The sequence below is a fragment of the Aquarana catesbeiana genome, linkage group LG02, assembly GCF_042186555.1.
Source record: "Aquarana catesbeiana isolate 2022-GZ linkage group LG02, ASM4218655v1, whole genome shotgun sequence".
NCBI classification, from domain to species: Eukaryota; Metazoa; Chordata; class Amphibia; order Anura; family Ranidae; genus Aquarana; species Aquarana catesbeiana.
In genome coordinates, this window is record NC_133325.1 from 751,478,062 (window position 1) to 751,504,497 (window position 26,436).

A 26,436-nucleotide genomic window follows, 5' to 3' on the forward strand; every position below is an offset into this window, starting at 1 on the left:
TTTATATAACCATCCCGCATGCTACTCAGCATGATACCACTGAGCAGCTCTAAACTGGTGAGAAACTGACAACACAACTAAAGCTGAAGTGTAATATGCTTATGTTTAGCCTTCCCTGGTGACCTGTCCCCCCTCTCCATTTTCATGCTGGTGATATATTCAAACAAAACTTTTTCCTATTCATTACATACCATATTTTTTTACCCATTGACATCATCCCTGTGGGGTCTCTGTGCTACTCTATACAATGCAGGCAGATCATGGCCGGTGGGAGGGGCTGGCAGGCTACTGTACATAGGATCCTGAAGTCATCACAGCACCCTGCTTCTGTACTCTTCTCAAGAGACATTAGCCCCGAGCAGCGGGATGGCTCTTGGAAGGGGTTATGCAAATATGAAAAAGCCTTGGTGGGTGGATGTCAGTCTGCAGGAGCGGGTGGTCCTATGCAGACTGTATGTGCATTCAGACCACTCTAGGTAATGCACACCTGTGATGCTGAGCCTCCATGTAGGGTTGTCACCCGTCTGGGATTCACCAGGACAGACCAGGCTTTGAATTATGTGTTCAACTTTTATGCCGCGTACACACGGTCGGACTTTTCGTCTACAAAAGTCCAACGGACGCTGACGGACTAAAGCTGGCTGGTAATCCGATCGTGTGTGGGCTTCTCCGGACTTTCAACGGACTTTTTTAGCCTAAAATCCGACGGACTTTAGATTTGAAGCATGCTTCAAATCTTTACGTCGTAAGTACGACGGACCCCGAAGTCCGCTCGTCTGTATGCTAGTCCGACGGACAAAAACCCATGCTAGGGCAGCTATTGGCTACCGGCTATGAACTTCCTTATTTTAGTCCGGTGTACGTCATCACGTACGAATCCGTCGGACTTTTGTGTGGTCGTGTGTAGGCAAGTCCGTTCGTTAGAAAGTCTGCTGCAAGTCCGCTGAAAGTCCGCCGGAAGTCTGTCGGACAGGCTGTCGGACTTTTGTAGACGAAAAGTCCGACCGTGTGTACGCGGCATTAGACATTATTCAGACCAGATTGTGGCTCCCTAAGCCTGGGTGTGCCTGGTCACACTCTAATCACCCCATGCGGTGCAGATTCCCCCTGCTGCCCAGGCCCCCCCAGCACTGCCGGCTTCCCTTCTCTCCTCTCCTCCTGGCTCTTTCAGGATATCTGGCGTTTGCCGAGGTTTTGCTCCACTGTGTGGTGCCTGCGTGACGCTGAGGGGGAGCTGGCGTTCCATACTGGGGCTGCATCTCACTCCCTGCTTCATGGTATTCAGACACGGTGCTGATACAACCTATGCACACCCTGATCCTCTCCTATCTATGTGGCTTCAAACATCATATGTATTCTCCAAGGTAATCCTCCGGGTGCTTTTTTTCAATCACCTTGGTGATATCCGCAGCTTACATCATCTCGTTTTTTGTTACTTGTATCATCATAGATACATTTTATATATCTCCTACATTATAGAAGTCCCCTCCACTGCGGAGTGTTGGTGTGTGCGGTCCGGTGTTCCTCATTGAGATCCCCCTCTCAGCTCCCGGGCCAGGCTCCAGGGCTTACCCCTGGCTTTGTTTTGTCACACGGTCCCAGTTTTGGCTATCATGTGAGTAACCTTTTTGGCATGGCCCATTATGCCCAAATTTCCCCCTTTTCTGCTGATTTTGTTAGACCCATGAAACTATATTGCTTTTCATACATCTTTTATAGAATTTAGATGCATCCGGCTCCTGAAGAGTGGATTGAAGTCCATGAAACGCAGCGTCGGGCCTACCTTTGATGCATCAAACACACATTGACCAATTTTCAGATGTTTTTTACTTCACATGACTTTTATCTTGTTTGGGGGATTAAGATGCATAATTGTACCTACCCATGTCCTATGTTTGTATATACATAGATCTATTGAATTAAATTCAAAATGCTAACCACAACATACAAAGCCATTCACAACTCTGCCCCAAGCTACATCACTAATCTTGTCTCCAAATATCACCCAAATCGACCTCTCTGCTCTTCTCAAGACCTCCTGCTTTCAAGCTCTCTCATCTCCTCCTCCCATGCTCGTCTCCAGGATTTCTCCAGAGCCTCTCCCATCCTCTGGAACTCGCTACCTCCATCTATCCGGCTATCCCCTAGTCTTGCTACCTTCAGGCAATCCCTAAAAACTCATCTCTTTAGGAAAGCCTATCACGTCTCCAACTAATCTCCTACCACTTCCAACAGCTCATTCCCCACAGTTACAACCTTTTGTACCACCTGCCCCACCCTATTAGATTGTAAGCTCTTCTGAGCAGGGCCCTCTTAATCCTATTGCAGGGATATGCAATTAGCAGACCTCCAGCTGTTGCAAAACTACAAGTCCCATCATGCCTCTGCCTCTGGGTGTCATGCTTGTGGCTGTCAGAGTCTTGCTATGCCTCATGGGACTTGTAGTTCTGCAACAGCTGGAGGTCCGCTAATTGCATATCCCTGTCCTATTGTATTGTATTGTATTATAACTGTATTGTCTCCCTTTTATATTGTAAAGCGCTGCGTAAACTGTTGGGGCTATATAAATCCTGAATAATAATAATAATAATTGTCTATTTGCGATTATTTTATGTCTAATGTATGCAATGCGTTTTTATGCCATGTTGATCATTGGTCCTTAATAAACATACATATGTTTGCACCTCTGTGAGTGTGAATGGGCTGCATCATGCGCACCTCATTTAAAGTCCCAACCTCCCCCCCTCTTTTTCAGGATAGAGAGTGGGAGAAGGGGCTGGTAAATATGTCAGCACCTTCCTTTTCTGGATGAACACAGTACAGATCACTCCTGTATCTACTCATAACAGAAGCATAGTAAACTGTGTTTACTATGCTTCCGTTTGCGAATGAACAGGAAGCCACTCAGCACAGAGCACTTCCCATTCATTTACTCTGCAGTGCAGCTGAGGCTGCAGAGAAAGGGACTGGGGAATCTCTGTCCTCAGTCCCTTTCTCTCTCTCATCAAAGTGAGACATCAGGTGTCTGTTTAGACCCCTGATATTTCACCAAAGGGGCTCCTTAAAAAAATTGTAAATAATAATAAATACATTATAAAAAATAAAACAAAAATAAAAACTACTGACACCAGCCTCTGCTCTACTGACACATTCAAATATTTGTTTACATTTATTTATAGGAGTGTGTGTTGGGAGCACGTTGCTCGGACCTGTAGGATGTAGCAGCAGGGAGCTGCAGGAGAAATAGTCAGAGCTGAGGAAGGTTCAGCATTTAGTGCATGAGCACTGGGGACTGTGTGTTTGACGGTCTGGAGGACCAAGGTAGGAGGCCCCAAACAGAGATACTGCAGAGAAGAGCCACGAGGAGGAGTACTATTTGTTTTGACACATTGATGGTGAGAACCCCTGCAAGGGAAATTGTTCTGCTGTGAATCTTTTTTTTTGCAAATTTCTTTTTACTAATAATAGTTTGCACAGTACAAAGAAACAAGCAGAAAAATGTAAACAAGCCAAGCCACGCAGGGCAGGGTGGGTGTCATAGTAAAAAAACATTTAAAAATAAAGAAAAGAAAAAAACTTCTCATAATACCCCCCCCCCACCCCCGTCCAGGTTCACCACCCTGTGGACAATCCCCTAGAACAAAAGGGGTAAATATACCAACATCATAATAGAGGCAGTATTATAACGACTTTACATTTCTCATGGTAATAAAGCCATCAATCATCCCTACATATAGCTATCGTAGCAGCAGTCAGTCCCCAAATAATCCCAATGGTAGTTCAAGAATTACAGAGGCGTATACCCTTATGCCCTGTACATACAATAGGATTTTCCGACAACAAAATCCATGTTTTTTTTTCCGACGGATGTTGGCTCAAGCTTGTCTTACATACACACGGTCACACAAATCTTGTTGGAAATTCCGAACGTTGAAAACGCGGTGACGTACAACGCGTACAACGAGCCGAGAAAAATGAAGTTCAATAGCCAGTGCTGCTCTTCTGCTTGATTCCGAGCATGCGTGGAACTTTTTTGTGCGTCGGAATTGTGTACACACGATCGAAATTTACGACAACAGATTTTGTTGTCGGAAAATTTGAGAACCAGCTCTCAAATTTTTTGTGACAGAAATTCCAATGGAAAATGTCCGATGGAGCCTACACACGGTCAGAATTTCCAACAAGCTCCTATAGAACATTTTCCGTCGGAAAATCCTATTATGGAATCTATATAATCATTAGGCTACAGAAAGATCAATATCTAACCAAATCCTCCAGACTTTGTGAAATTTCTTTGGACACCTTCTCTGCTCAGGTATGTTGCTTTATAGAACGGAATCACTCTATTAACAAGCCCCTTCCAGTATGCCAGTGAGGGCTTTGTGGGTTTCTTCCAGTAGAGTATCAGTGCCCTGCGCCCATAAAACAATAATAAGCCAAGTTCTGCTGTGAATCTTTACTTTTTTCAATAAAAGTGGGCAGAAAAAGCCCTAAAACAAACTTTGTGGAGTGGACTGGACTCACTATTTGGCGCTACCAATGAGCTAAAATACCCCATATATATATATATATATATATATATATATATATATATATATATATATATATATATATACAGTATCTCACAAAAGTGAGTACACCCCTCAGATTTCTGAAAATATTTTATTATATCTTTTCATGTGACAACACTGAAGAAATTACATTTTGCTACAATGTAAAGTAGTGAGTGTACAGCTTGTATAACAGTGTAAATTTTCTGTCCCCTCAAAATAACTCAACACACAGCCATTAATGTCTAAACTTCTGGCAACAAAAGTGAGTACACCCCTAAGTGAAAATGTCCAAATTGGGCCCAATTAGCTATTTTCCCTCCCCGGTGTCATGTGACTCGTTAATGTTACAAGGTCTCAGGTGTGAATGGGGAGCAGGTGTGTTAAATTTGGTGTTATCGCTCTCACTTTCTCATACTGGTCACTGGAACTTCAACATGGCACCTCATGGCAAAAAAAACTCTCTGGAGATCTGAAAAAAAAGAATTGTTGCTCTACATAAAGATGGCCTAGGCTATAAGAAGATTGCTAAGACCCTGAAATGGACTTGCAGCACGGTGGCAAAGACCATACAGAGGTTTAATAGGACAGGTTTCACTCAGAACAGGCCTTACCATGGTTGACCAAAGAAGTTGAGTGCACATGCTCAGCGTCCTATGCAGAGGTTGTCTTTGGGAAATAGATGTATAAGTGCTGCCAGCATTGCTGCAGAGTTCGAAGGGGTGGGGGGGGGTCAGCCTGTCAGTGCTCAGACCATACGCCGCACACTGCATCAAATTCATCTGCATGGCTGTCGTCCCAGAAGAAAGCCTCTTCTAAAGATGATGCACAAGTAAACCTGCAAACAGTTTTCTGAAGACAAGCTGACTAAGGACATGGATTACTGGAACCATGTCCTGTGGTCTGATGTGACCAGTTCGGATGGTGTCAAACCTGTGTGGCGGCAACCAGGTGAGGAGTACAAAGACAAGTGTGTCTTGCCTACACTCAAGCATGGTGGTGGGAGTGTCATGGTCTGGGGGTGCATGAGTGCTGCCAGCACTGGGAAGCTACAGTTCATTGAGGGAACCATTAATGCCAACATGTATTGTGACATACTTAAGCAGAGCATGATCCCCTCCCTTCGGAGACTGGGCCGCAGGGCAGTATTCCAACATGATAATGACCCCAAACACACCTCCAAGACAACCACTGCCTTGCTAAAGAAGCTGAAGGTAAAGGTGATGGACTGGCCAAGCATGCATCCAGACCTAAACTCTATTGAGCATCTGTGGGACATCCTCAAACGGAAGGTGGAGGAGTGCAAGGTCACTAACATCCACCAGCTCTGTGATGTCGTCATGGAGGAGTGGAAGAGGACTCCAGTGGCAACCTGTGAAGCTCTGGTGAACTCCATGCCCAAGAGGGTTAAGGCCGTGCTGAAAAATAATGGTGACCACACAAAATATTGACACATTGGGCCCAATTTGGACATTTTCACTTAGGGGTGTACTCACTTTTGTTGCCAACAGTTTACACATTTATGGCCGTGTGTTGAGTTATTTTGAGGGGACAGCAAATTTACACTGTTATACAAGCTGTACACTCATACACTCACTACTTTACATTGTAGCAAAGTGTCATTTCTTCAGTGTTGTCTGATGAAAAGATACTGAAAATATTTACAAAAATGTGAGGGGTGTACTCACTTTTGTGAGATACTGTATATATATATATATATATATATATATATATATATATATATATATATATATATATACATACACACGTGTGTTTGAGATTTGGGGCGAACACCCTAATGCAGTGTTTCTCAACCCTTTTCAGTCAAGGCACCCTTTAAAATTATGGACAGTCTTGAGGCATCCCATTCTAAAATTCTAAAATGTAGAAATCGATTCTAATAGTTTTATATAATGCAGCAACATCCACACACGAGACACCCAACGTTAGAGGTGATTTATTCTTAACCTTTGTACACTGGTACTGGCTATTAATCCATTGTTTCTCTTCTTCCTCAGTTTTTCCCCATCGCTCAGCTAATGTAACCACAGTGCTGATGGAGTGGGGCAGGATCACTGTGCAAGTGACCAACATCCTCCTTAATAACTGATAACGTCATTGGTTGTTAGGACTCCGGCAGCTAGAAGGTCGAAAAGGTGAACGATGAAAACCTGTGGCTTTGTGTAACTAAAGACAGACTTAATCCACCCACTGGTATGTATACAATTTTTGGGCATTTTGCCAAGGCACAACCTGAAGGCAGCCTGGTTGAAAAAGGATGCCCTAATGTAATAGACTGCGCACACCTTGTCCTCGAGTAACCAAGTGCATAGGTGCACATGGATGAAAGGTGCTTCCATTCTCGGGTGAGTGAGCTCGCTATTCACTGTCTGAGTACACTAAGGTAAGGTGGACTCAGATGTAAGGAGTGCTCTGTGGACTCTGATGTAAAGAAGGCTTTGGGAAGCCTGATTTAAGGGGAATGCTGGGAACTCTGATGTCAGTGGGGCTTTGGTAAGCAGAAACCCCCTTACATCAGAGTTCCCCTTTACATCAGAAACAAAATAGCCATGCGCCACTAAAGTGATTGGGTGTGGCTTGAAGAAAAGGTGGCAACCTTACTTACCTGATTGAAAGTACTTAACTCGAAAGGAGCAGGCCAGGGACAATCAGGGTGGGGAAAAAAAAGCACTAGTTGATGTTGGAATGAGGCAGGCTTTATGTGACCTACTGCACACTGTGTGAAGCTCAGAGTGTGCAATGAAATTAGAGCAAACAATTTCAGTACAGGGCAGGAACCTGTACAACTGTGCAAGACTGAAGGTAAGGCTGGAGTTCAGTTTTAGGTTTTCCCTGTTCTGCTCCTGTGTAAGCTGCGATGTCAATCATCATGATGTAGTAGAAGGGGAGAGGCTTGGTGTATGAGCGAATCAGGCACAAGATTTTGTGTTAAGCAATCACTCTGACCAAATCTTGCATTATGGTACTAGAGTCATTATTTCTATGAAGGATATACAGTATGGAGTGCTGGTAAAGCAGACTATTTAAATGTCTGTATGCCTTATCTTACCAAGGTTCTACAAACAATCAATTATTCATCGTCTGGTTCTTCGCCAACACAGCAGAAGGATTGGAGAGGCAGCAAGGCAGCTGTCTGTGACTTTTCTCAGCCAATTCGGTCTGGCATGAGACTAGATCACACTGGAGCTTGCTCTACAACACACAGGAAGCTGCCTCATCTCAACACAGTAAACACTTGTCAATAAGAGAGATTAGCAATTGGTGATCAGTGGAAGTGAGCTGAAAATCCCTCGTTAAGGAGAACACAATGGAAACACCAGTGGAACTGGAAAATGGACATAAAGAGGACACTTGCCAAGTCCATTGTCTTTCATCTTGGCTTGTGTATACTAGACCACCAGCTCTCAACCCAGTGCCCTCCAACCTCCCACAGTACCCCATAGCTTGTTGCAGAGCCTACAGCCCTCATAGTGCCCTCAACAGTGTCCCTCAGTGCCCTCTGATCTCCCACATTGCCTCTGCAATACCCCCAGCATCCTAGAGAGCCCCCAGCCCCCTCCAGAGACCCAATCCCTCACAGTTTCTCCCTCATCCCCTACAGGATCACCAAGTCTGCTGTAGAGAACCCCCAGCCACATGTGGAGTCTTCCAGAATTTCAATACATGTTTTGTGTTCCCATAATGTGTGAGTATAAAACTTTTTTTACTATTTTTTATTGGGGTACAGAAGGTGTGGAAGAATTTAGAACCGTATCAATACAGTTGAGAACCAATACCCTAGACCACCACACTGTATCAGTTCTTTTGGGTTCTGTTCCTGGAACACCTAACCTTCAGCCTACGGTTCTGCAGTTAACAGATTCTCAACTCCACCTCCAATCTGTGTAGTCTAATTACAGTGAAACCTGATATAGTCAACTTACTAAACTCTAGTCATTAAAAGTCAATTTTTGCTCTGAAGAGATACCTGATTGTTGTACCATGTCCTTTGCATACTGATTCTGAATGGGCGCGTCTGGTATATAATAATCATCTGGTGCACTTTCAATGTGTTAATGAGAAGAGTTGCAGGGGCCTGCATTCTTTTAGAAATATTTAACCCTTGCCTAAAATTTTACTTGTATCCTAGTGCAGACTTCTGGGAAAATCAGTGAGCCAATCACACAACCAAGAAATTACATTTCTGGGGGCGTTGCCATATTGCATTACAAGTTTACGAAAAATTACAGTGCTGAAGATTGAAAAGGAAAGTAAATTTTTGATAACAATAAATTACAATATGGCTTGTGTAACAATTGTATATGCTATGTTTTTTTTATTTATATTTAACTTGTTGGCCAGGAAGGCTCTTTAAAGAACAACCTTTGTTTAGTGTTATGCAATCTCCTTAAACGTGTATATTAAAAGCTAACTCCACCTTTTAGGGCTGATTCACTTTGGAACGCGTATGTTCCAATTTTGACAGTCTATTCATTTATTGGGCTGCCAAAAGCACTACTTTTTCAGATCACGCTGCATCAAACCACGTGCTACTGTGGTACCATGCAGTTTGGTGGCCACAAACGCGCTGCATTTGTGAGATGTGGTTTGGGTGCCATTAACAAACATTTGGTTTCAGCCATTCTGTGTCAGGCATTTGTGAACAAAGCCAAGAACTTCAGAGGCACAAGAGTTTATATAATTGCTTTATCTCTAAGCCAGCATCTCAGTCCGGAACGTGGATGATGCCTAACAAGATGGCTGTCCTTTTGAAGAGAAAGGAACATTAAGGCATAGTTAAGGGGAGTACTGTGATTTCTGGAAGTGTTAGGCTCCATACACACTGGGCATTTAGTCCCATCGCATGGTTCCCCAGCACTTAGCTACAGGCAGAGGGCATAAGTGCCCCATCCAGCCCTGCTGCCAACAGCCTGTAAAACTCTATGGAAGTCTGACAGCTGCTGAGGCTGGACAGTGCACTTAGCAGTACAAACTTTTAAGACAGTATGGGCCCAGGGACAAATGCCAAAGATGCAAACTTCTTGCATTCTGGTCATCTGTCCCTCGGTGAATACTGCCCTAATTGGTTTACCTGTGGAAGGGATTGGGACACCTATGTTCTCCACCTGCAGCAAAACGCCAGAGCCCCATACACCAGAGCTAAACTCCCAGTGTGCATGAGACCTTATATTTACACTTCACTTAGCATGCACGACCTTAACATGGAAAAATGTTTCTAATGTTAGGTTAATAAAAGATGATAGGGGATTCTGGAACCTGCACTTTCCAAAACAACAATGGCACCATATGTTTCTTCTGTGACAGGCTACAGAAAGGCAGCATGGCCTGGGACATAAAGATCTTCTAAATAGATCTTTAGTGAGACCTCATTTAGAATACTGTTTCCAGTTCTGGAGACCTTAATAACAAATATATATAGAGAAGACAGAACAGTCCACAGATGGGCAAAAAATGGGGGATGAAACATGTCAGGAGAGACTTCAGGAACTTGATATGTACAGTCTGGAGGTAAGAAGGGAAAGAGGAGACATGACTAAAACTTTTAAATACATCATGGTGTAAATAGAATAAGATTTAGGATGGCAGCATTTTCAAGATGTAGCCAAGATCAAGAACAGGGACCTCAAACTTCATAACTAATCTCAGAAAGTAATATTTTTCCAGAAGAGTAGTTGATGCTTGGAATTAGACATTCTAGCATAGATAGAATGGCAGTCAATAGTAAGTGAATTAAAAAATACTTGGAACAAACCTAGATCTATACTCAGACAAAAAAAAAGTAAAAATAAAACATATATACCCGTATATACTCGAGTATAAGCCGAGGTTTTCAGCACATTTTTTTGTGCTGAAAATGCCCCCCTCGGCTTATACTCAAGTCAAGCACTTTTCTGCAGCAGAGAATGACATTTTCCGAACCGACTTTGGGGCCCCGTATCTCTGGGCCACTTGGTGCTAGGAACCCCAAATTTGGTGTGCAAACCCAGTGGAACTAGCACTACAACATATCCAGGCTGGGGTTCCTAGCACCAAGTGGTCCCGAGATACAGGGCCCCAAAGTTGCTTCGGAAAATGTCATTCTCTGCTGCAGAAAAGTGCTTGACATTTTCCGAAACGACTTTGGGGCCCTGTATCTCGGGGCCACTTGGTGATAGGAACCCCAGTTTTGGATATGTTGTAGTGCTAGTGGGTTTGCACACCAAATTTGGGGTTCCTAGCACCAAGTGACCCCAAGATACGGGGCCCCAAAGTCGGTCAACTGTGTCCATCTGCAGCAATGTCATTTCGGGACCCTTTGGGTCCAAAGACCCCAAATTTTGACTGCAGCTAGGGGGCATCTAGGAACCCTCAACTACCGAGTTTGAAGTTCAGGAGACCTATGGCTGCAAATGGGCAGAGTGAGGCATGCAAATGGGTATTGTTGACCCTCCTTTCCACTTACAGTAGCTGCACATTTCTCACCCTAGGCTTATACTCGAGTCAATACGTTTTCCCAGTTTTTTGTGGTAAAATTAGGTGCCTCGGATTATATTCGGGTCGGCTTATACTCGAGTATATACGGTAAATAAAAAAATTGGGGCAGACTTGATGGATCACTTGGTCTTTTTTCTGTCATCACTCTTCTATGTTTCTATATCACATGGTAGAAAGGAGGATGTTTATGGTCAGAAAAGACCCTTTCCTACAGAAGACTTTGCATGGGTGGTGAGGCAATTACCTCTCCTTTTGCCTGCACTGCCTCATACAGATGTAATGGAGAATTGTCACATGACTCGTCAGAAACTGACACTTCCAAAAGTGTCATAAATAAATAATAAAATAGATAAATAAATAATAAAATAAATAAGTGTCAATCAATCTTCTGTTTCCCCTCTATACTCAGTGATTCCTCCCGCTAGTCCCTATGTCACTACTGTGTCTTGTATTGGTACATTGGTACATTGGCAATGGTTGGTGTGGGCAGAAGAAGTGGTAATTATTTACCATCTTCTTTGTTGGGATGTCTTTTATTCATAGTTTCATTTAAAGGACTGAATGGCTTTAAGAAATCTAGCTGTGCTTTCTCCCATCTAAAATAAATGACCATTTATAAAACATGTATGTTTTGTCATTTTCTGATCATTCATAATGTCCCCACCGACTCATTTTATTATTTGTGCATTGACATGAGATCACTATGTACCCTCTGATTTCCTCTATACACTGACCCATTCCCTGTGTTTATCTTAGATTTGTATCTATGCAGTGGAGGGAGGGGGTTAGAAAGTAAATAACTGTTCAAGAGCTCTGCGGTCTACGTAAACTCACAAAAAAATACAGTATTCTTTCTAGTCACTGCAGGAACTGACGGCGGACCAGGAACATTCACGGGCACAGAACTGGTCCATAATGTGAGCAGTGGGCTCTGCGCCAAAATGGAAAACTTGCAAAATAAAACTGACAACTATACAGTGACATACGAATATTACTATGATTATGTCGATCCAGTCTCATTTGATGAAAGCCAACTGAAGGCCAACAAATGTGAGTAGTAGTTGTTTTTTTTGTCCCTTTGTCTCTCATTTTATCCCAATTTCCTCCGTCCCTCATTGCGTTCCAAATATTTCCTTCTCTCATTTGATCCTAAAACCCTCAGTCTCTCATTTTTCCCAATTCCATCTGTTCCTAATATGGCCCTAACCCCCCCCCCCCCATTCCTCATTTGATCTAAAATCCCTCTGCCCCTCTTTTTGTCTCAGATCACTCTGTCTCATTTTTTTTCCAATTCCCCGTCCATCATTTGGTCCTAGATCTGTCTCTCTCTCCCTCCCTACTTGGTCCCAGTTCCTTCTGTCCCTCATTTGCTCCCAAATCCCTCTGTCTCATCACTTTATCCGGGTTATCTATGTCAAGTCTTGGTCCAAATCGAATTCTACCTCTCATTTGATCCAAAATCTCTGTTTCCCTCATATGATCCCAAATCCCCCATCTTTCATTTGGTCCCAAATCCCTCGATCCTATTATTTATTTATTTATTTCAGGTACTTATATAGCGCTGTCAATTTACGCAGCGCTTTACATATACATTGTACATTCACATCAGTCCCTACCCTCAAGGAGCTTACAATCTAAGGTCCCTAACTCACATTCATACATACTAGGGACAATTTAGACAGGATCCAATTAACCTACCAGAATGTCTTTGGAGTGTGGGAGGAAACCGGAGTACCCAGAGGAAACCCACGCAGGCACAGGGAGAACATGCAAACTCCAGGCAGGTAGTGTTGTGGCCGGGATTCGAACCAGCGACCCTTCTTACTGCTAGGCGAAAGTGCTATCCACTACACCACTGTGCCACCCTAAAATGCTTGTGTAACGGAACCCCGTCGCACTCCGCTTGAGTGCTTTTGTCAGTACACAGCCTCCTCCAGTCTGAACATCAGCTATCAGATATTATAACTAGAAACCAGGTGAGACTAGCTCAGTTACACAGTTTGAACATGGAATGTTTATTGGAACAAACTCACACAAATATATACACCAGGAGGACATCCCCTCCCCCCTTCTGATCATATTACCCTAACAATACAAACAGTTTAACATTATCTAAGTATAAACACAGGACACCTTATTAAATGGACAATAGCAGGAGTCCCCAGTAGCAGACTGTCCGGCTCCAGAAGCCAAGGTGACCAGCTCTTTCAATTAACATGTATAGTTCAGAAACAAACCAACCAGGAATAGTCTTTGTATATTTCCTGGGAGATATTGTGGATAAATATTACTGTTCCATTTTAAGTAATCCAAGCCACATTCTTAATGTCCATTATTTTCTTGGTCACCCTGTGCCCCTAATAGACACAGGGTAACTTAGACATAGGAGGTGCATGGGGAGCTAAAGCAAGGGTTTCCCAACCTCTCCAAGGGATTCTGGGTTCCACCAGCCCCCTGCCTAAAGTGACTCCTGTCACAGCTTGGTCTCAATTTTTTTCCCAATAGCCTTTGTTCCTCATTTGGTTCCAAATCTCTCCACTCCTTAATATGGTCCTAAATTTTTCCATCGCCTATTTTTCCCAAATTACTTTACTCCCTAATTTGATCCCAAGTCCCTGATTTGGTCCCAGGTCTCTTTCTCTCTCCCTTATTTGGTCCCAAATCCCTCTGTCCCTCATTTTATCCAATTTATGTAAGTCATTGGTGCCAAATCTTCCTCTTACTTGATCCTGATTTCACTCTTTCCCTCTTTTCATCCCAAATCTCTCTTTCCCTCATTTGATTTCAAATCCCCCCATCGTTTATCTGGCCCTGAATTCCTCCATACCAAATTGCTTTGGCTATTTTTTTCCAAAATCCCCCAGCATTTGGTTCAAAATTCCTCTTGTCCATCTTAGTGTCCCAAATCGCCTTGTTTCTCATTTTTCCCCAATTACCTTTGTCCTTAATTTAATCCTTATTCCCTCTGCCCTTCATTTGGTCTTGGATCTCTCTCTCTCTCCCTTATTTGCGCCCAAATCCCTCTGTCCCTCATTTTATCTCCATTATCTATGTCAATCACCTTGGTCCCGAATCCCTCTCTAAAGCTGGCCATACAATTTGGTTTAGGAACATTCGTTAATTTTTCAATGTGCTAGTGGGATCAAATCAATGTTCATTTTTTGACCACGATGATAATGGTTGATGATGGCTTTTGTTTTGGAAATTACATTTATTCTAAAATTAATGGTTGAAAGCAAACAAATTTTGAAGTACGGTCAAATGACAATCCACCAGTCATCGAATGTAAAAAGAATTTTTGTATGAATGTTGATACAAATGTTTGTTTCAAAATCGCCTAGTGTATAGCCAGCTTTATTCGGTCCTAAACCTGTACGTTCTTCTGTCTCTGAACCCCACAACAGTTTGAAATACATTACAAGGACATTGCCATAAATAGCTGTGCTAATAACAAATAATATTCAAAAGTAACACTCCAAAGAACAATCCATTACCAAGAGCTTGAGGCTGGTAGCTTTAATCACTGAACCATCGGTGCTTAAAGCAAAGCTTCATAAAGGTACCCCAACACTAATCAAATCACCTTCAAATAATCAGTTTTGTCAATACAGTATGTGTTAGGCTTCATGCACAATGCCATACAGTGTGCAGAGCCTATGTAATAACATCACTGGGACCCTCTGCCACTGCATACAGCCACAAATTGAATTGCATTAGAGAGGGCAGCTATATGCGGTTGTATGTGGGGGCTTGCGTAAAAACACCCGCATGCAGGGGCGAGCTTCCCTTTCCACACAGGCGAAGATGCACCCCCCGATGGTGAAGGACGCAATGCTGCACCCAAAATCCCAGCCAAAATGACCCCGAATAGTGCGTGTAATAAGAGGGTGGGTCCACCCATCCATCCACCGTCCAATGTGATGGGGCACAGCACTAAGGACACCACACAGCACCAAAAACCTGAGCCATGCCACACTGCCACCAGACAGCTGTGTGCAATGAGGGGGTGGGGCCATGCAATCACCGGCCACAGGCAGCTGGCAGGTGAGGCAAATCTGGAGAGGAGAGAGGGAGCAGCGCCAGGGAACAGAAGATAGGTATTTAAAAATCCCTAGCAAGGTGGCTTAAGGCGGCTGCCTAAGCAGTCTTATGTTGGCACTGTCTCTGCCTGCATGCACACTGATGTATGCCCCAAAAGAAGTTAGTGTGCATGCAGAGCACTTGTCATTGAGCATGCAAACCCTGGCATACAACCATGTACAGCCAGTCTGCTCCTCCTGTTCTCCTCAGTGGATGGCTGTACACTGCAGCAGTGGGTCCTGGGGCAGGCAATACGCAGTCTCTGTGCCCTGTACAGCCATGTGCATGAAGCTTAATGTTTTAAAAACCTTTGTTTCTGTGTATAGTTCATCGTTTTATATGTACATGGGGGCAGTAATATTTGCTTGTTGCATGCACAGGCTGGATTTTAGATCCAGAACTCACACCAATACATTTTCAAGACATGTGCTTTAACTGTCCAACATCTGCCAAAACCTGATACATCAAGCAGGTCCTACTGTTGCCAGATCCTGACTGAGGATCAGTGTTACAACAGTGAATATTCATTCGCTGTTGCAACACCTGGGTGGGCTCATGGCGCAATGCTCTGCGCTCCGAGCCCGCCCTATCTTGAAGCCTAATAGAGCCTATGGCTCTAATCAGGTGCTTCATAAAAAACACCCCCCGCTGCTGTAATTCAGACGCCCAGCGTCCTGAAAGGGGCCGGATGCATAAATAGGGGGTGGCGGCCATAGCTGTAGCTGTCCTTTGGCTATAGCATTGGCAGTAGTGGTGGCCTGTCCATTAGGGGCGCCCGGGCACCACCCCTCTATCCACCATATAGGGGGGCAGCGTGGATAGAGGGGGCAGCGCCCAGGCGCCCCTAATGGACAGGTCACCACTGCTGCCAACGCTATAGCCAAAAGACAGCTACAGCGGGGCTCTCCAGTTCGGGGAGGGTGTCCATTCACAGATAGTCACATGTAAACAGACTTGCCAGTTACTCGCATTCCTTTCCTCACACGCTGTCTCTATGTGAGGATAGGAGAACAGATAACTGGCAAGGCTGACAGCACACAGTGAGTAAATTGCTTACACTGATAATCAGGGCAGTGCCAGCGCAGATCAGTTCAGGTTATCAGTGCCCATTAGTGCAGCATATTAGTGCCTCCTCATCAGTGCAGCCCCTTCAGCGCCCATCAGTGAAGTAGAAAAAATTATTTTTGCTAAATTTTATAACAGACACTAATGCCGCGTACACACGGTCGGACTTTACGGCGGACTTTGCCCGGCGGATTTTTCGACGTACTTTCCGACGGACTTTGTGAATGAACGGACTTGCCTACACACAATCCACCAAAGTCCGTCGAATTCGTACGTGATGACGTACGACCGGACTAAAACAAGGAAGTTCATAGCCAGTAGCCAATAGCTGCCCTAGCGTGCCTTTTTGTCCGTCGAACTAGCATACAGACGAGCGGACTTTTCGACCGGACTCGATTTCAACGGATAAATTTTAAACAAGTTTAAAATCTAAGTCCGTCCAACTTTTGAGAAAACAAAGTCCGCTGGAGCCCACACACATCGAATTGTCCGACGAAATCCAGTCCGCCGGGCAAAGTCCGCCGTAAAGTCCGCTCGTGTGTACGCGGCATTAGGAAAAGGTTTTGTGTTCTTTCAAAAATGTTGGCATTTTTTTAACCACTTCAATACAGGGCACTTATACACCTTCCTGCCCAAGCCAATTTTTAGCTTTCAGCGCTGTCGCTGTTTAAATGAGAATTGCGCGGTCATACAACACTGTACCCAAACAGAATTTTTATCATTTTGTTCCCACAAATAGAGCTTTCTTTTGGTGGTATTTGATCACCTCTGCGGATTTTATTTTTTGCTAAACAAATAAAAAAAGGACCGAAAATGTTGAAAACAATCAAAGTTTTGCTTTTATTTCTGTTATAAAATTTTGTAAATAAGTAAGTTTTCTCCTTCACTGATGGGCACTGATAAAGCGGCACCGATGAGGTGGCACCAATGAGCGGGCACTGACGGGCACCGACGATGGGCACTGATATGCGGCACTGATGGGCACTGGTATGCGGCACTGATGGGCACTGGTATGCGGCACTGATAGGTGGCACTGATATGCAGCACTGATAGGCATTGATAGGCGGCACTGATGGGCACTCATAGGTGGCACTGGTGGGCACTGAAAGGCTGCATAGATGGGTACTTATGGGTGGCACTGATAGGCGGCACTGCTGGGCACTGATAGGCATTGATACGTGGCACTGATACGCGGCACTGATGGGCATCCCTGGTGGCACTGGCAGTGGTAGGCATTGTGAGTGGGCACTGATTTGCAGCTGCCTGGGCACAGATTTGCATTTCCCTGGTGGTCTAGGGGGGGCATACCTGGTGGCCCAGTGAGGTGGCAATCCTGGTGGTCCTGGGAGGGACTTGAGGGGGTTTGCACTGATAAACAATCAGCACAGACCCCCCGTCAGGAGAGCCGCCGATCGGCTCTCCTCTACTCGCGTCTGTCAGACGCGAGTGAGAAAAAGCCGATCACCGGCTCTTCCTGTTTACATCGTGGACACGGCTGATTGCATGATCCGACGGAGGCTCTTTACCGAGATCGATGTAACGGTGTGTCACACTGACACAGCGCACCACCGATCGCCGCGATGCGCGCCCCTATGGGCGTGCTCCTACGGGCGCGCGCCGACTGTTATCCTGCATGATGTCATATGACGCCCAGTCAGGATAACTGAACCACCGCGCGGCCGTCATTCTGCTATAGGCCGGGCGGGAAGTGGTTAAATTTGTTTAGCAAAAAATAAAAAAACCCAGTGGTGATTAAATACCACCAAAAGAAAGCTCTATTTGTCTAAAAAAAAAAAAAAAAAAAAAAAAAAAAAGGGGATAAAAATTGAATTTGGGCACAGTGTTGTTTGACCGCGCTGAAAGCGCAAAATTGGCCTGAGCAGGAAGGGGGTGAAAGTGCCCAGTATTGAAGTGGTTAAGCTTTGACAATAAAACATAGAAGCTGATTGGTTACTGTGCACAATAGCATCAAATTCTGTGTGTTGCACTTTTAGTTGCCCTCAAAGTATCTTGTGCTGATCCCTGGTTGCATGACATATTGTAAGTACGGCAAAATAGCAAAAGCAGCAAGAGCTAATTTTTCACCAGTATTCTCTATATCACATAGAAACGACATAAAAAATATACATGGAACATTAGGTTAAAATGCAAACAGATTCACATCTATATACAGTATATATATATAGTAACATGATTATTATGATTATTACCAGGAACATAATTATATATACAAAATGTGACCGTACAAATTGGTAAATCTCAAATTACATAATTAGAGAGGGTGTAAAATATAAAAACAGGAATTTTTCAGTACCGATTATATATATCAGCAACAAGGCAACACAAAGAAAGCACAGTGTGTGTAATATTATACGTTGTATAAATGTGTATGACAGCTAAAAAAACAATATAAAAATGGGAATAACATATGTAATGCATACTACATACAGTAGATCTATACATGTTGTGACCATTACCTATGAAGTGCAATGTATAGTGAATGTAGAAAACAATCGAGACCTTAGACTAAATATACTGTATAATTGATATACTTTAAAGCAGTATTAAACCAAAAAGCAAACATTATATTGCAGTCATCAGTTCTTAGATGTAATGGCTGCATTTGTTTTCTTTTTCAAGCTTTCTTTCCTTTATTTTCACCTGGTGATCTGGCCAGCAAGTCTGTTGCTTTTCAACAGAACAAACTCTCCTGCACATATAGGAAGTAGCGCCAAGACAAACCATTTACCACTGACAGGGGTGCTTACAATGACCAACTTTTATTCATTTATGTAAAACTTTTATCTCAAAAGGAACAAAACTGTTTGCTGTAAATGCTTATAAAGTGTTCAGCTTCAATGTGTTAGTGCATCAAAATTGCTAGTACATCTAACACTCTCCTCCCAACAGATTGAAAATTCTGCTGTCCAAAAGGTGCTCCCTGTGCTCCTTCATCCAGAGTGGGGGACACCCTAATACAGGAGGAGTGTTACTGGCCAGATCACCAATTGAAAACAGAGAGGGAACCATAAAAAACAAAAACAAATGCCGCCACATCTGATGATTGATGTAAGCTGCAATATATTACAATATATTTTTTTGGTTTGGGATTTAATACTACTTAAATACAGCCTAGAATGACATGGTCAATAATGAAAAAAATGACATATTGAAAGGTAAGACTGACTATGACATCACTCCTGTCCATGTGTTTTATGTTTTTGCAGATTCACTTGTTATCGCAGTCTGGGTTGGCCTTGCTGCTTTTTCTGCGTTCCTTTTCCTCTGTTTGCGCTACATATCCAGGACAGACCTTCCCCGATCTAAGTAAGTTGGCATAGAGACTTTTCATGTAATAAAGTGCAAGCCCAGTCATCGCTTTATCTGCTTATCCAGACCAGGAAGCCTTGGGTTTTTATTCCAACCCAGATTTCTGCTTCGGAGATTTTCTATTACTTCCTGTCCTGTCTATCCCCGACCTCCAAAGGCCTAATGGTGACCTCCAGAGTTAGGGAGAACTGACATCCTTCTTCATAGTATGGGTTACTAGGCATGGTGGGTGTAATGCAAGTTGAAAACATGGGCGCCAGTCACTTTTTGGATGCAATTTATTGTCTCTTAACAAGAACTGAGGGAGAGAGGCTTAGGGCCAGGACACCCTTAGGCAGATGCAATAGCAATTGGCAGACCCCGAGACAAAAATATGGAGACAGCTATACAGGTAAAGGGCCTTTAAGCTGGATGCAGCAACAGTATTTGTAGAACTGCTGTCTCCTCTGGCAACTGAACTTTGAACAGTCAATAGAGATCCATACACATAACTCAAAATAACCTGTTAGATCTTTTCTCACATCTCACAGTATCTTACTATAGATCTTCACTCACTGAGCACCCAGTCCCTCACTAGACATCAAGATTCCAGTCGTCACCGGATCTCCTAAACTCTTCTACAGCTAACCCGCTCAAGCGTCACCCCTACTAACCCTGCTGGGTCCCTGGCTTGGCACTCTGCTGAAGCTTTCCCACTTGTTCACCATCCCAAGGCTGGTGAATAAGGCTGCTCTGGCACTTCTTCAGACTTCCATACACTGGCCTCTGATAACCAGAGTGGTTTTCCTATAATGGCAACTGTGTCTCCTTTATCTCTCACCTTGATCCTCACTTGCCTCTGGTAACAAGAGTGGTTGTCCCATGTGGCAACTGCTTCTCCCTCACAGCTGGCAACGATGCGGTTCCCCGTTCGGTGGAACCTCTGGAACTTGGTTGGGCCTCCGGCCAAAAGCCCCAACCCCATGCTGTTTCTCTCAAACCTGGATTGGCCTCAGACAGCCTACCAGCCAGGTGCTCCTGGGATAGTCCTCAGGCTTCTGGCCTAGCAACCCGGAGCCTTGTGACACACGTCCAACCCAGGCAGCCGTCCAGAACCCTGATCAACTTACTCCTCCTGTATAAATAGGCTCTCCCAGCAGGCCAAGGGACTAAAGAAACCTCTGCCAATTGGCTGAGAGAACCCATCCACTCCTAGTCTGAATTCACTATGCCCTTGTCATTCTAATGCCACAGGCAACAATGCCACCCAGTGACAGAAGAGGGAGGTGCATCAAATCCAGAGTTAGGGAAAAGCTAGTAAATCCCCTATCAATCAGCCAGGCTAGTTACCACCAGCAGCAGGAGCCAATGGCTGTGCTGCTATCAATCTATCCAATCAAGAGCCGGGACCTCGTGGAGAGAGGGAGAGAGCGTCACCGCCAACAGAATTACGGGGCTCAGGTAAGTAAAACAGGGGGGCTGGGGGGCCGGTCACTGCAAGGTCTTTTTTCACCTTAATGCATAGGATGCATTAAGGTGAAAAAACACGAAGGTTTACAACCCCTTTAAATATAAATTAGGAAAATAACAAAAGGTGGGACTTTGTGTGAGGAAGGGGGGCCGTACAGATCCCATCCTCCATCCCATATAAGTATGTATAAAGGGGTTGAGGGGCGGGACTTTGAGTGAAGCACACGGATGCATTAGAGAAATGAATTTAGAAAATGGTTTATTAATTGAGTCATTTCTTAGAACATAAGTTGGGGGTATACAGTTCAGTACATAAATTGCATATCAATACCTCAAATTACATATCACATATAAATGCATTGTCCAACCAAGGTTTAAAACAGTATTTTACAAGTACACGGGTCACGTAATAACATGATTAATTGCATTGCAGGGAATACTCATTAAAGTAGCTTGCGCATTAAAGCGCCATTAGAAATAATAGTAAAGATAAGATAAGTAGGAAAAATAATCTAAAAACATACATAATGACTCTGTTAGAAGATATATGTCAATATTTTACAGTTGCACGGGTCACTTCAGAGCGTGATTAATTGCAGTGTAAATGATACTGGAAAACAAAAATGGATGCATTAAAGCATCACTTGGGAAAAAAGGAGTAAATATACTTGGTGAAGAGAAACGGCCGTGGTAGGTTCATGAATGCACTGTTGTAACGGTAGTTGTTAGCTCTACGCGTTTCGGGACCTTAAAGTTGCTCATCAGGAGCAAAACCGTATTGGTTATCTAAAAAGATGAAAAATAGGGACATGGGTGGTTATCTGAAAAAATGCATGGGCAAATGCAGAAAATGTGAAAACCCCCACACATATCCATACATTTGTCCCACAAACTTACATGAGAGTGACTGCGCATGGGAGAGATCATCGCCGCACAAGACAATCCGGCCAAGGATGCCACTCCCCGGAGCTGAGGGGGCCCGACCCGGCAGCGCAGCCAGCAGCGGCAATATCCCCAAGTAGTGACGGGAAAGAGGTGAATGGGAGGTATGGTGCATGGGAGAAGTGAATGGCCCCAGGCGGGGGAACCTGCTGGAGAAAAAACAGCCAGTGAATGAAGTGCACTGGAATGGAAAGGGAATATGGGGGAATGTGTAGTGATGGAGAGTGAGAAATGATAAGGATCATAGTGAGGAGACGAGGAGAAGTGAAGAGAAGAAAGGAAAGGGAGAGGAAAGATAGGCAATGGGAAGAGAGGAGGAAAGAGAGAAGGGGGAGAAAAAGGGGAAAAATATGTTTTCTCCTTTACTGATGTGCACTGATGAGGCAGCACTAATATGTAGCACTGATGGGCACCTATAGGCAGCCTTTATGGGCACTAATGGGCATCACTGGTGGGAATCGCTGATGGGGTTGCAGAACCCCTTTGTCAGAAGAGCCGCTTATCGGCTCTCCTCTACTCATGCTCTGTCAGCATGAGTAGAGGAATGCCAATAACCGGCACTTCCTAGTCATGCTGTGATTGGACACAGCTGATCACATGGTAAAGAGCCTACGTCATGGGCTCTTTACCATGATCTACCGATCACCGCACTGTTGGCCCCTGTGGGAGCGCACAAGCAGCTTGTTCTGAAAGACATCAAATAACGTCTAGTCAGAACGGGAGAGACACCGCCCGGCCATCGTTTTGCTATAGGCTGGGTGAGAAGTGGTTAAAAATGAATCTACAACTCATGATACATTAGTGTGATCAGTGGGAGGAATGCTCCTTACATTTGTGGCCAATGGGAAGAATTACTCCCTTATAGACAGCTAAAAAGATCAATGGTTTCAGTAGGAACTTATCTGAGAGGTAGAAATTCCTCATTGCTTAAGGAACCTCTAGCAACCTCTGGAGGAACCCTAGAGTTGCCTGGATCCCTGGTTGAGAAATCCTGTTTTAAACCAAGAAAATGGAGCCCCTTTGTAAATTAGGTGTGATCTGTTCCATTTTCGATGCCATGTCTGTGCCAGAGACACAGCATACTGAGTAGGAGAGCTGAAGATGCTTGCTCCAACTCCCTCTGCCTGATGCCTCTTACAGGTGAGATCGAGAGAGTGCAGGAAGGCTGTTAACCCTGCATTGACTGGGGGCGGCGGTGGAAATAACGCACACAGTCCCAGTGTGATGAAATAACTTATATTGAAATAATGTAAAGATAGTTCACAAACACCTGTGGGAAGGCAGCCCAGCCGGGAAAACTCACAGTTGCAACAGCATGTAGGAAGTAGGTTTCAGCCAAACTGACAGCATCTGGGGCAGAATGCAAACTAGCCATCTTGAACCCAAGCAGGCAGAGGTCCAGAGAGGTTATGAATCTTACTCTTTCCCTCCTCGTTAGGGACAGTACTAATGGTAAGGAGAGGTTCCTAACAGATGGGGTACCTTGCCCTACACTTTCTCCTCGCATCAAGCGCACCAAACCCTCAAGCCAGGGTCTTAAATAGACTATGCCATACCCAAGATGGCCACCAGAGTTACATGGGCAGCCAGCATCCAATCGGACCGCTGCCCCAGTGACTCTAAGAAAACTAGAGGAACCAGGTTCCTCATGAGTTCCTCTCATCTGCATTGCTGCTGCAGTTGAGCACCACCTGCAGTGGAGACAGCAGAGTGCACCTGCCTACATGCAGGCTCTGTCCATGTAGGGTTCTCACTGCACAGGCAGAGAGGGGCTTGTGAGCTGTCTACCAGGTTATGGCAGACAATTCACAACCCGTAGACCAGGCACAATCAGGTGGGGATCTGCGGCAATTTTCTAAAGTAAAAACTGCTACAATCCCTTTGTTAACTTAACACAGAACCCGCACCAATTTCTCTTTCACTCAGAAATAGAAAATGGCACTGGTGGCTCTGAGACCTGAAACAGGGAATCCCTGGGATTGGCGAATTGCAAACATTTGGTGTAAAAAGTTGCATAATTACCAGAAATAAGGAACAGACTATTATAATGCAGTGCATAGTTATTGCCCCTGATCAATGGAGTCACAAAAGCCAATAACTTAACCACTTGTGTACTGGGCACCTTTACCCCCTTCCTGCCCAGGCCGATTTTTAGCTTTTAGTGCTGTCGCACTTCGAATGACAATTGTGCGGTCATGTAACACTGTACCCAAACAAAATTTTTATCATTTTTTTTTCACACAAATACAGCTTTCTTTTGTGGTATTTAATCAACACTGGGTTTTTTATTTTTTGCTAAATAACTGAAAAAAGACTGAAAATTTAGAAAAAAAAAAAAAACTTCAGTTTTGCACACAGGTCATTTTTCTCCTTCACTGGTGTACGCTGATGTGGGGCACTGTTGGGACTGCACTGATAATCAGGACACTGATTATCAGTTACATAGTAGGTGAGGTTGAAAAAAAATAAGTCCATCGAGTCCAACCTATGTGTGTGTTTTTATGTCAGTATTACATTGTATATCTCTGTAAGTTGTGGTCGCTCAGGTGCTTATCTAATAGTTTTTTTAATGTGATCTATGCTCCCTGCTGATACCACCGCCTGTGGAAGGGAATTCCACATCCTTACCGCTCTTACAGTAAAGAACACTCTACGTGGTTTAAGGTTAAACCTCTTTTCTTCTAATTTTAGTGAATGGCCGCATGTCTTATCAATTCCTTTACGCGGAAAAGTTTTATCCCTATCATGGGGTCACCAGTATGGTAATTGTACATTGAAATCATATCCCCTCTCAAGCGTCTCCTCTCCAGAGAGAATAAGTTCAGTGCTCGCAGTCTTTCCCCATAGCTGAGATCCTCCAGACCCTTAATTAGCTTTGTTGCCCTTCTTTGGACTCTCTCCAGTTCCAGTACATCCTTCCTGAGGACTGGTGCCCTGAACTTGACAGGATACTCCAGGTGCGGCCAGACCAGAGTCTTGTAGAGCGGGAGAATTATCGTTTTATCTCTGGAGTTAATCCCCTTTTTAACAGTGGTGTAGTGGATAGCACTTTCGCCTAGCAGTAAAAGGGTTGCTGGTTGGAATCCCAACCATGACACCACCTGCCTGGACTTTGCATGTTCTCCCTGCGCGGGTTTCCTCTGGGTACACCAAAGACATGCTGGTAGGTTAATTGGATTCTGTCTAAATTGTCTCTAGTATGTGTGTGTATGAATGTGAGTTGGGGACCTTAGGTTGTAAGCTCCTTGAGGGTAGGGACTGATGTAAATGTACACTGTATATGTAAAGCGCTGCGTAAATTGACAGCGCTATATAAGTACCTGAAATAAATAAAAAATAATAATAAATAAAATGCATGCTAAAACTCTGTTGGCATTGCATGCCATTGCTGAGCCTATCATCTACTAGGACCCCCAGGTCCTTTTCCATCAGTGTACATGTCCTATTTAGAGAATCCGGTTATCAGCTCTCTTCTCCCTTCCTCATGCTGTCAGCACGAGGAAAGGAGTTCCAATAACCGGTTTCTATTTACATGCGTGAGCAGATGTGATTGGACACAGCTGATCACGTGGTAAAGAGCTGCTGATTGGCTCTTTACCTCCATCTGTGATCAGCAATGTCCTCCAGACACTATGATCACAGAGAGCGCCGCCCGTGCCCCGCAGCAGGCGCAAACATGGGAGGCCGTCATATGGCGGCCTCCCAGAACTAGCCGTCATTTGGCTATAGCGCAGTTGGCAAATGGTTAATTGAAAGGAATTGATAACTATAAAACATGTTCCCCACGGCAGTGTCTGGCTTCCCATTCCATTTGTTTGACATTAGCTTGTTCATTAGACCTACAAATGGCATCACAAGATTCTCCCCTATAGACTTAAACGGCGTTTGCTGCAATGTTAAGCAAGATTTAAAAAAAAACCCCAACCCAAGCAGATTTGCTCATACCTCCTATGCACTTGGGTGTATATGAGCTCATAACAGATGTAATAAGAAGAATATAGCAGTCCTGGTCGAGGACAACAACAGCGATGTGACCTCAAACTCTGAGCATATGTCAGAGAGGCAGCGAGACCCTCCGCTACAGATGGAAGAATCATTGAGTCTACTGAATACTGTTACCATGGTTGCGAGGAAGTTACATTTGAATTCTTTTGAATAAAAAATCACAAGTGGCTTTAATAAAAAAAAAAACAAAAAAAAAAAAAAAAAACACACAGCATCCACCATGTCTTTTTCTACGGTTACTATTTTACGTTTCTATAGTTAAAGCATATCTAAACCCAAAAACTAAAATGTAATATATTACAATTTACCAATCTTTAGATTAGATGCACATTTTTGCTTGTTTTCAACTGTTGATCTGACCAGTAACACATTTGCCTCTGCATTGTCCTTTGAAACATGATCCATGTTGGATTGCTCTTCAGAGCGCATTTGACAGGCAGTGAGGGGGGGGGGGGGGGCAGTGAGGGGGGGGGGGGGCAGGGCACCCCGATTCAGCTTTGTTAGAAGGATATATTTTTGC

General features: G+C 44.1%; 1 protein-coding gene across 2 annotated transcripts in view; it reads left to right on the top strand.

Moving 5' to 3' along the window:
• The window catches only part of MRAP (melanocortin 2 receptor accessory protein), a 63,594-nt gene that overhangs the window by 15,872 nt on the left and 21,286 nt on the right, over window positions 1-26,436 (top strand). The window contains exons 2-5 of one of the 2 annotated variants that reach the window (XM_073617118.1): window positions 6,569-6,764; window positions 8,173-8,256; window positions 11,904-12,095; window positions 19,418-19,517. In XM_073617118.1, coding sequence (XP_073473219.1) covers window positions 8,208-8,256; window positions 11,904-12,095; window positions 19,418-19,517 — 341 coding nt within the window. In that variant the 5' untranslated portion in view covers window positions 6,569-6,764; window positions 8,173-8,207. The remainder of the gene's footprint in view (window positions 1-6,568; window positions 6,765-8,172; window positions 8,257-11,903; window positions 12,096-19,417; window positions 19,518-26,436) is intronic. The other variant, XM_073617119.1, reaches the window with a different exon arrangement.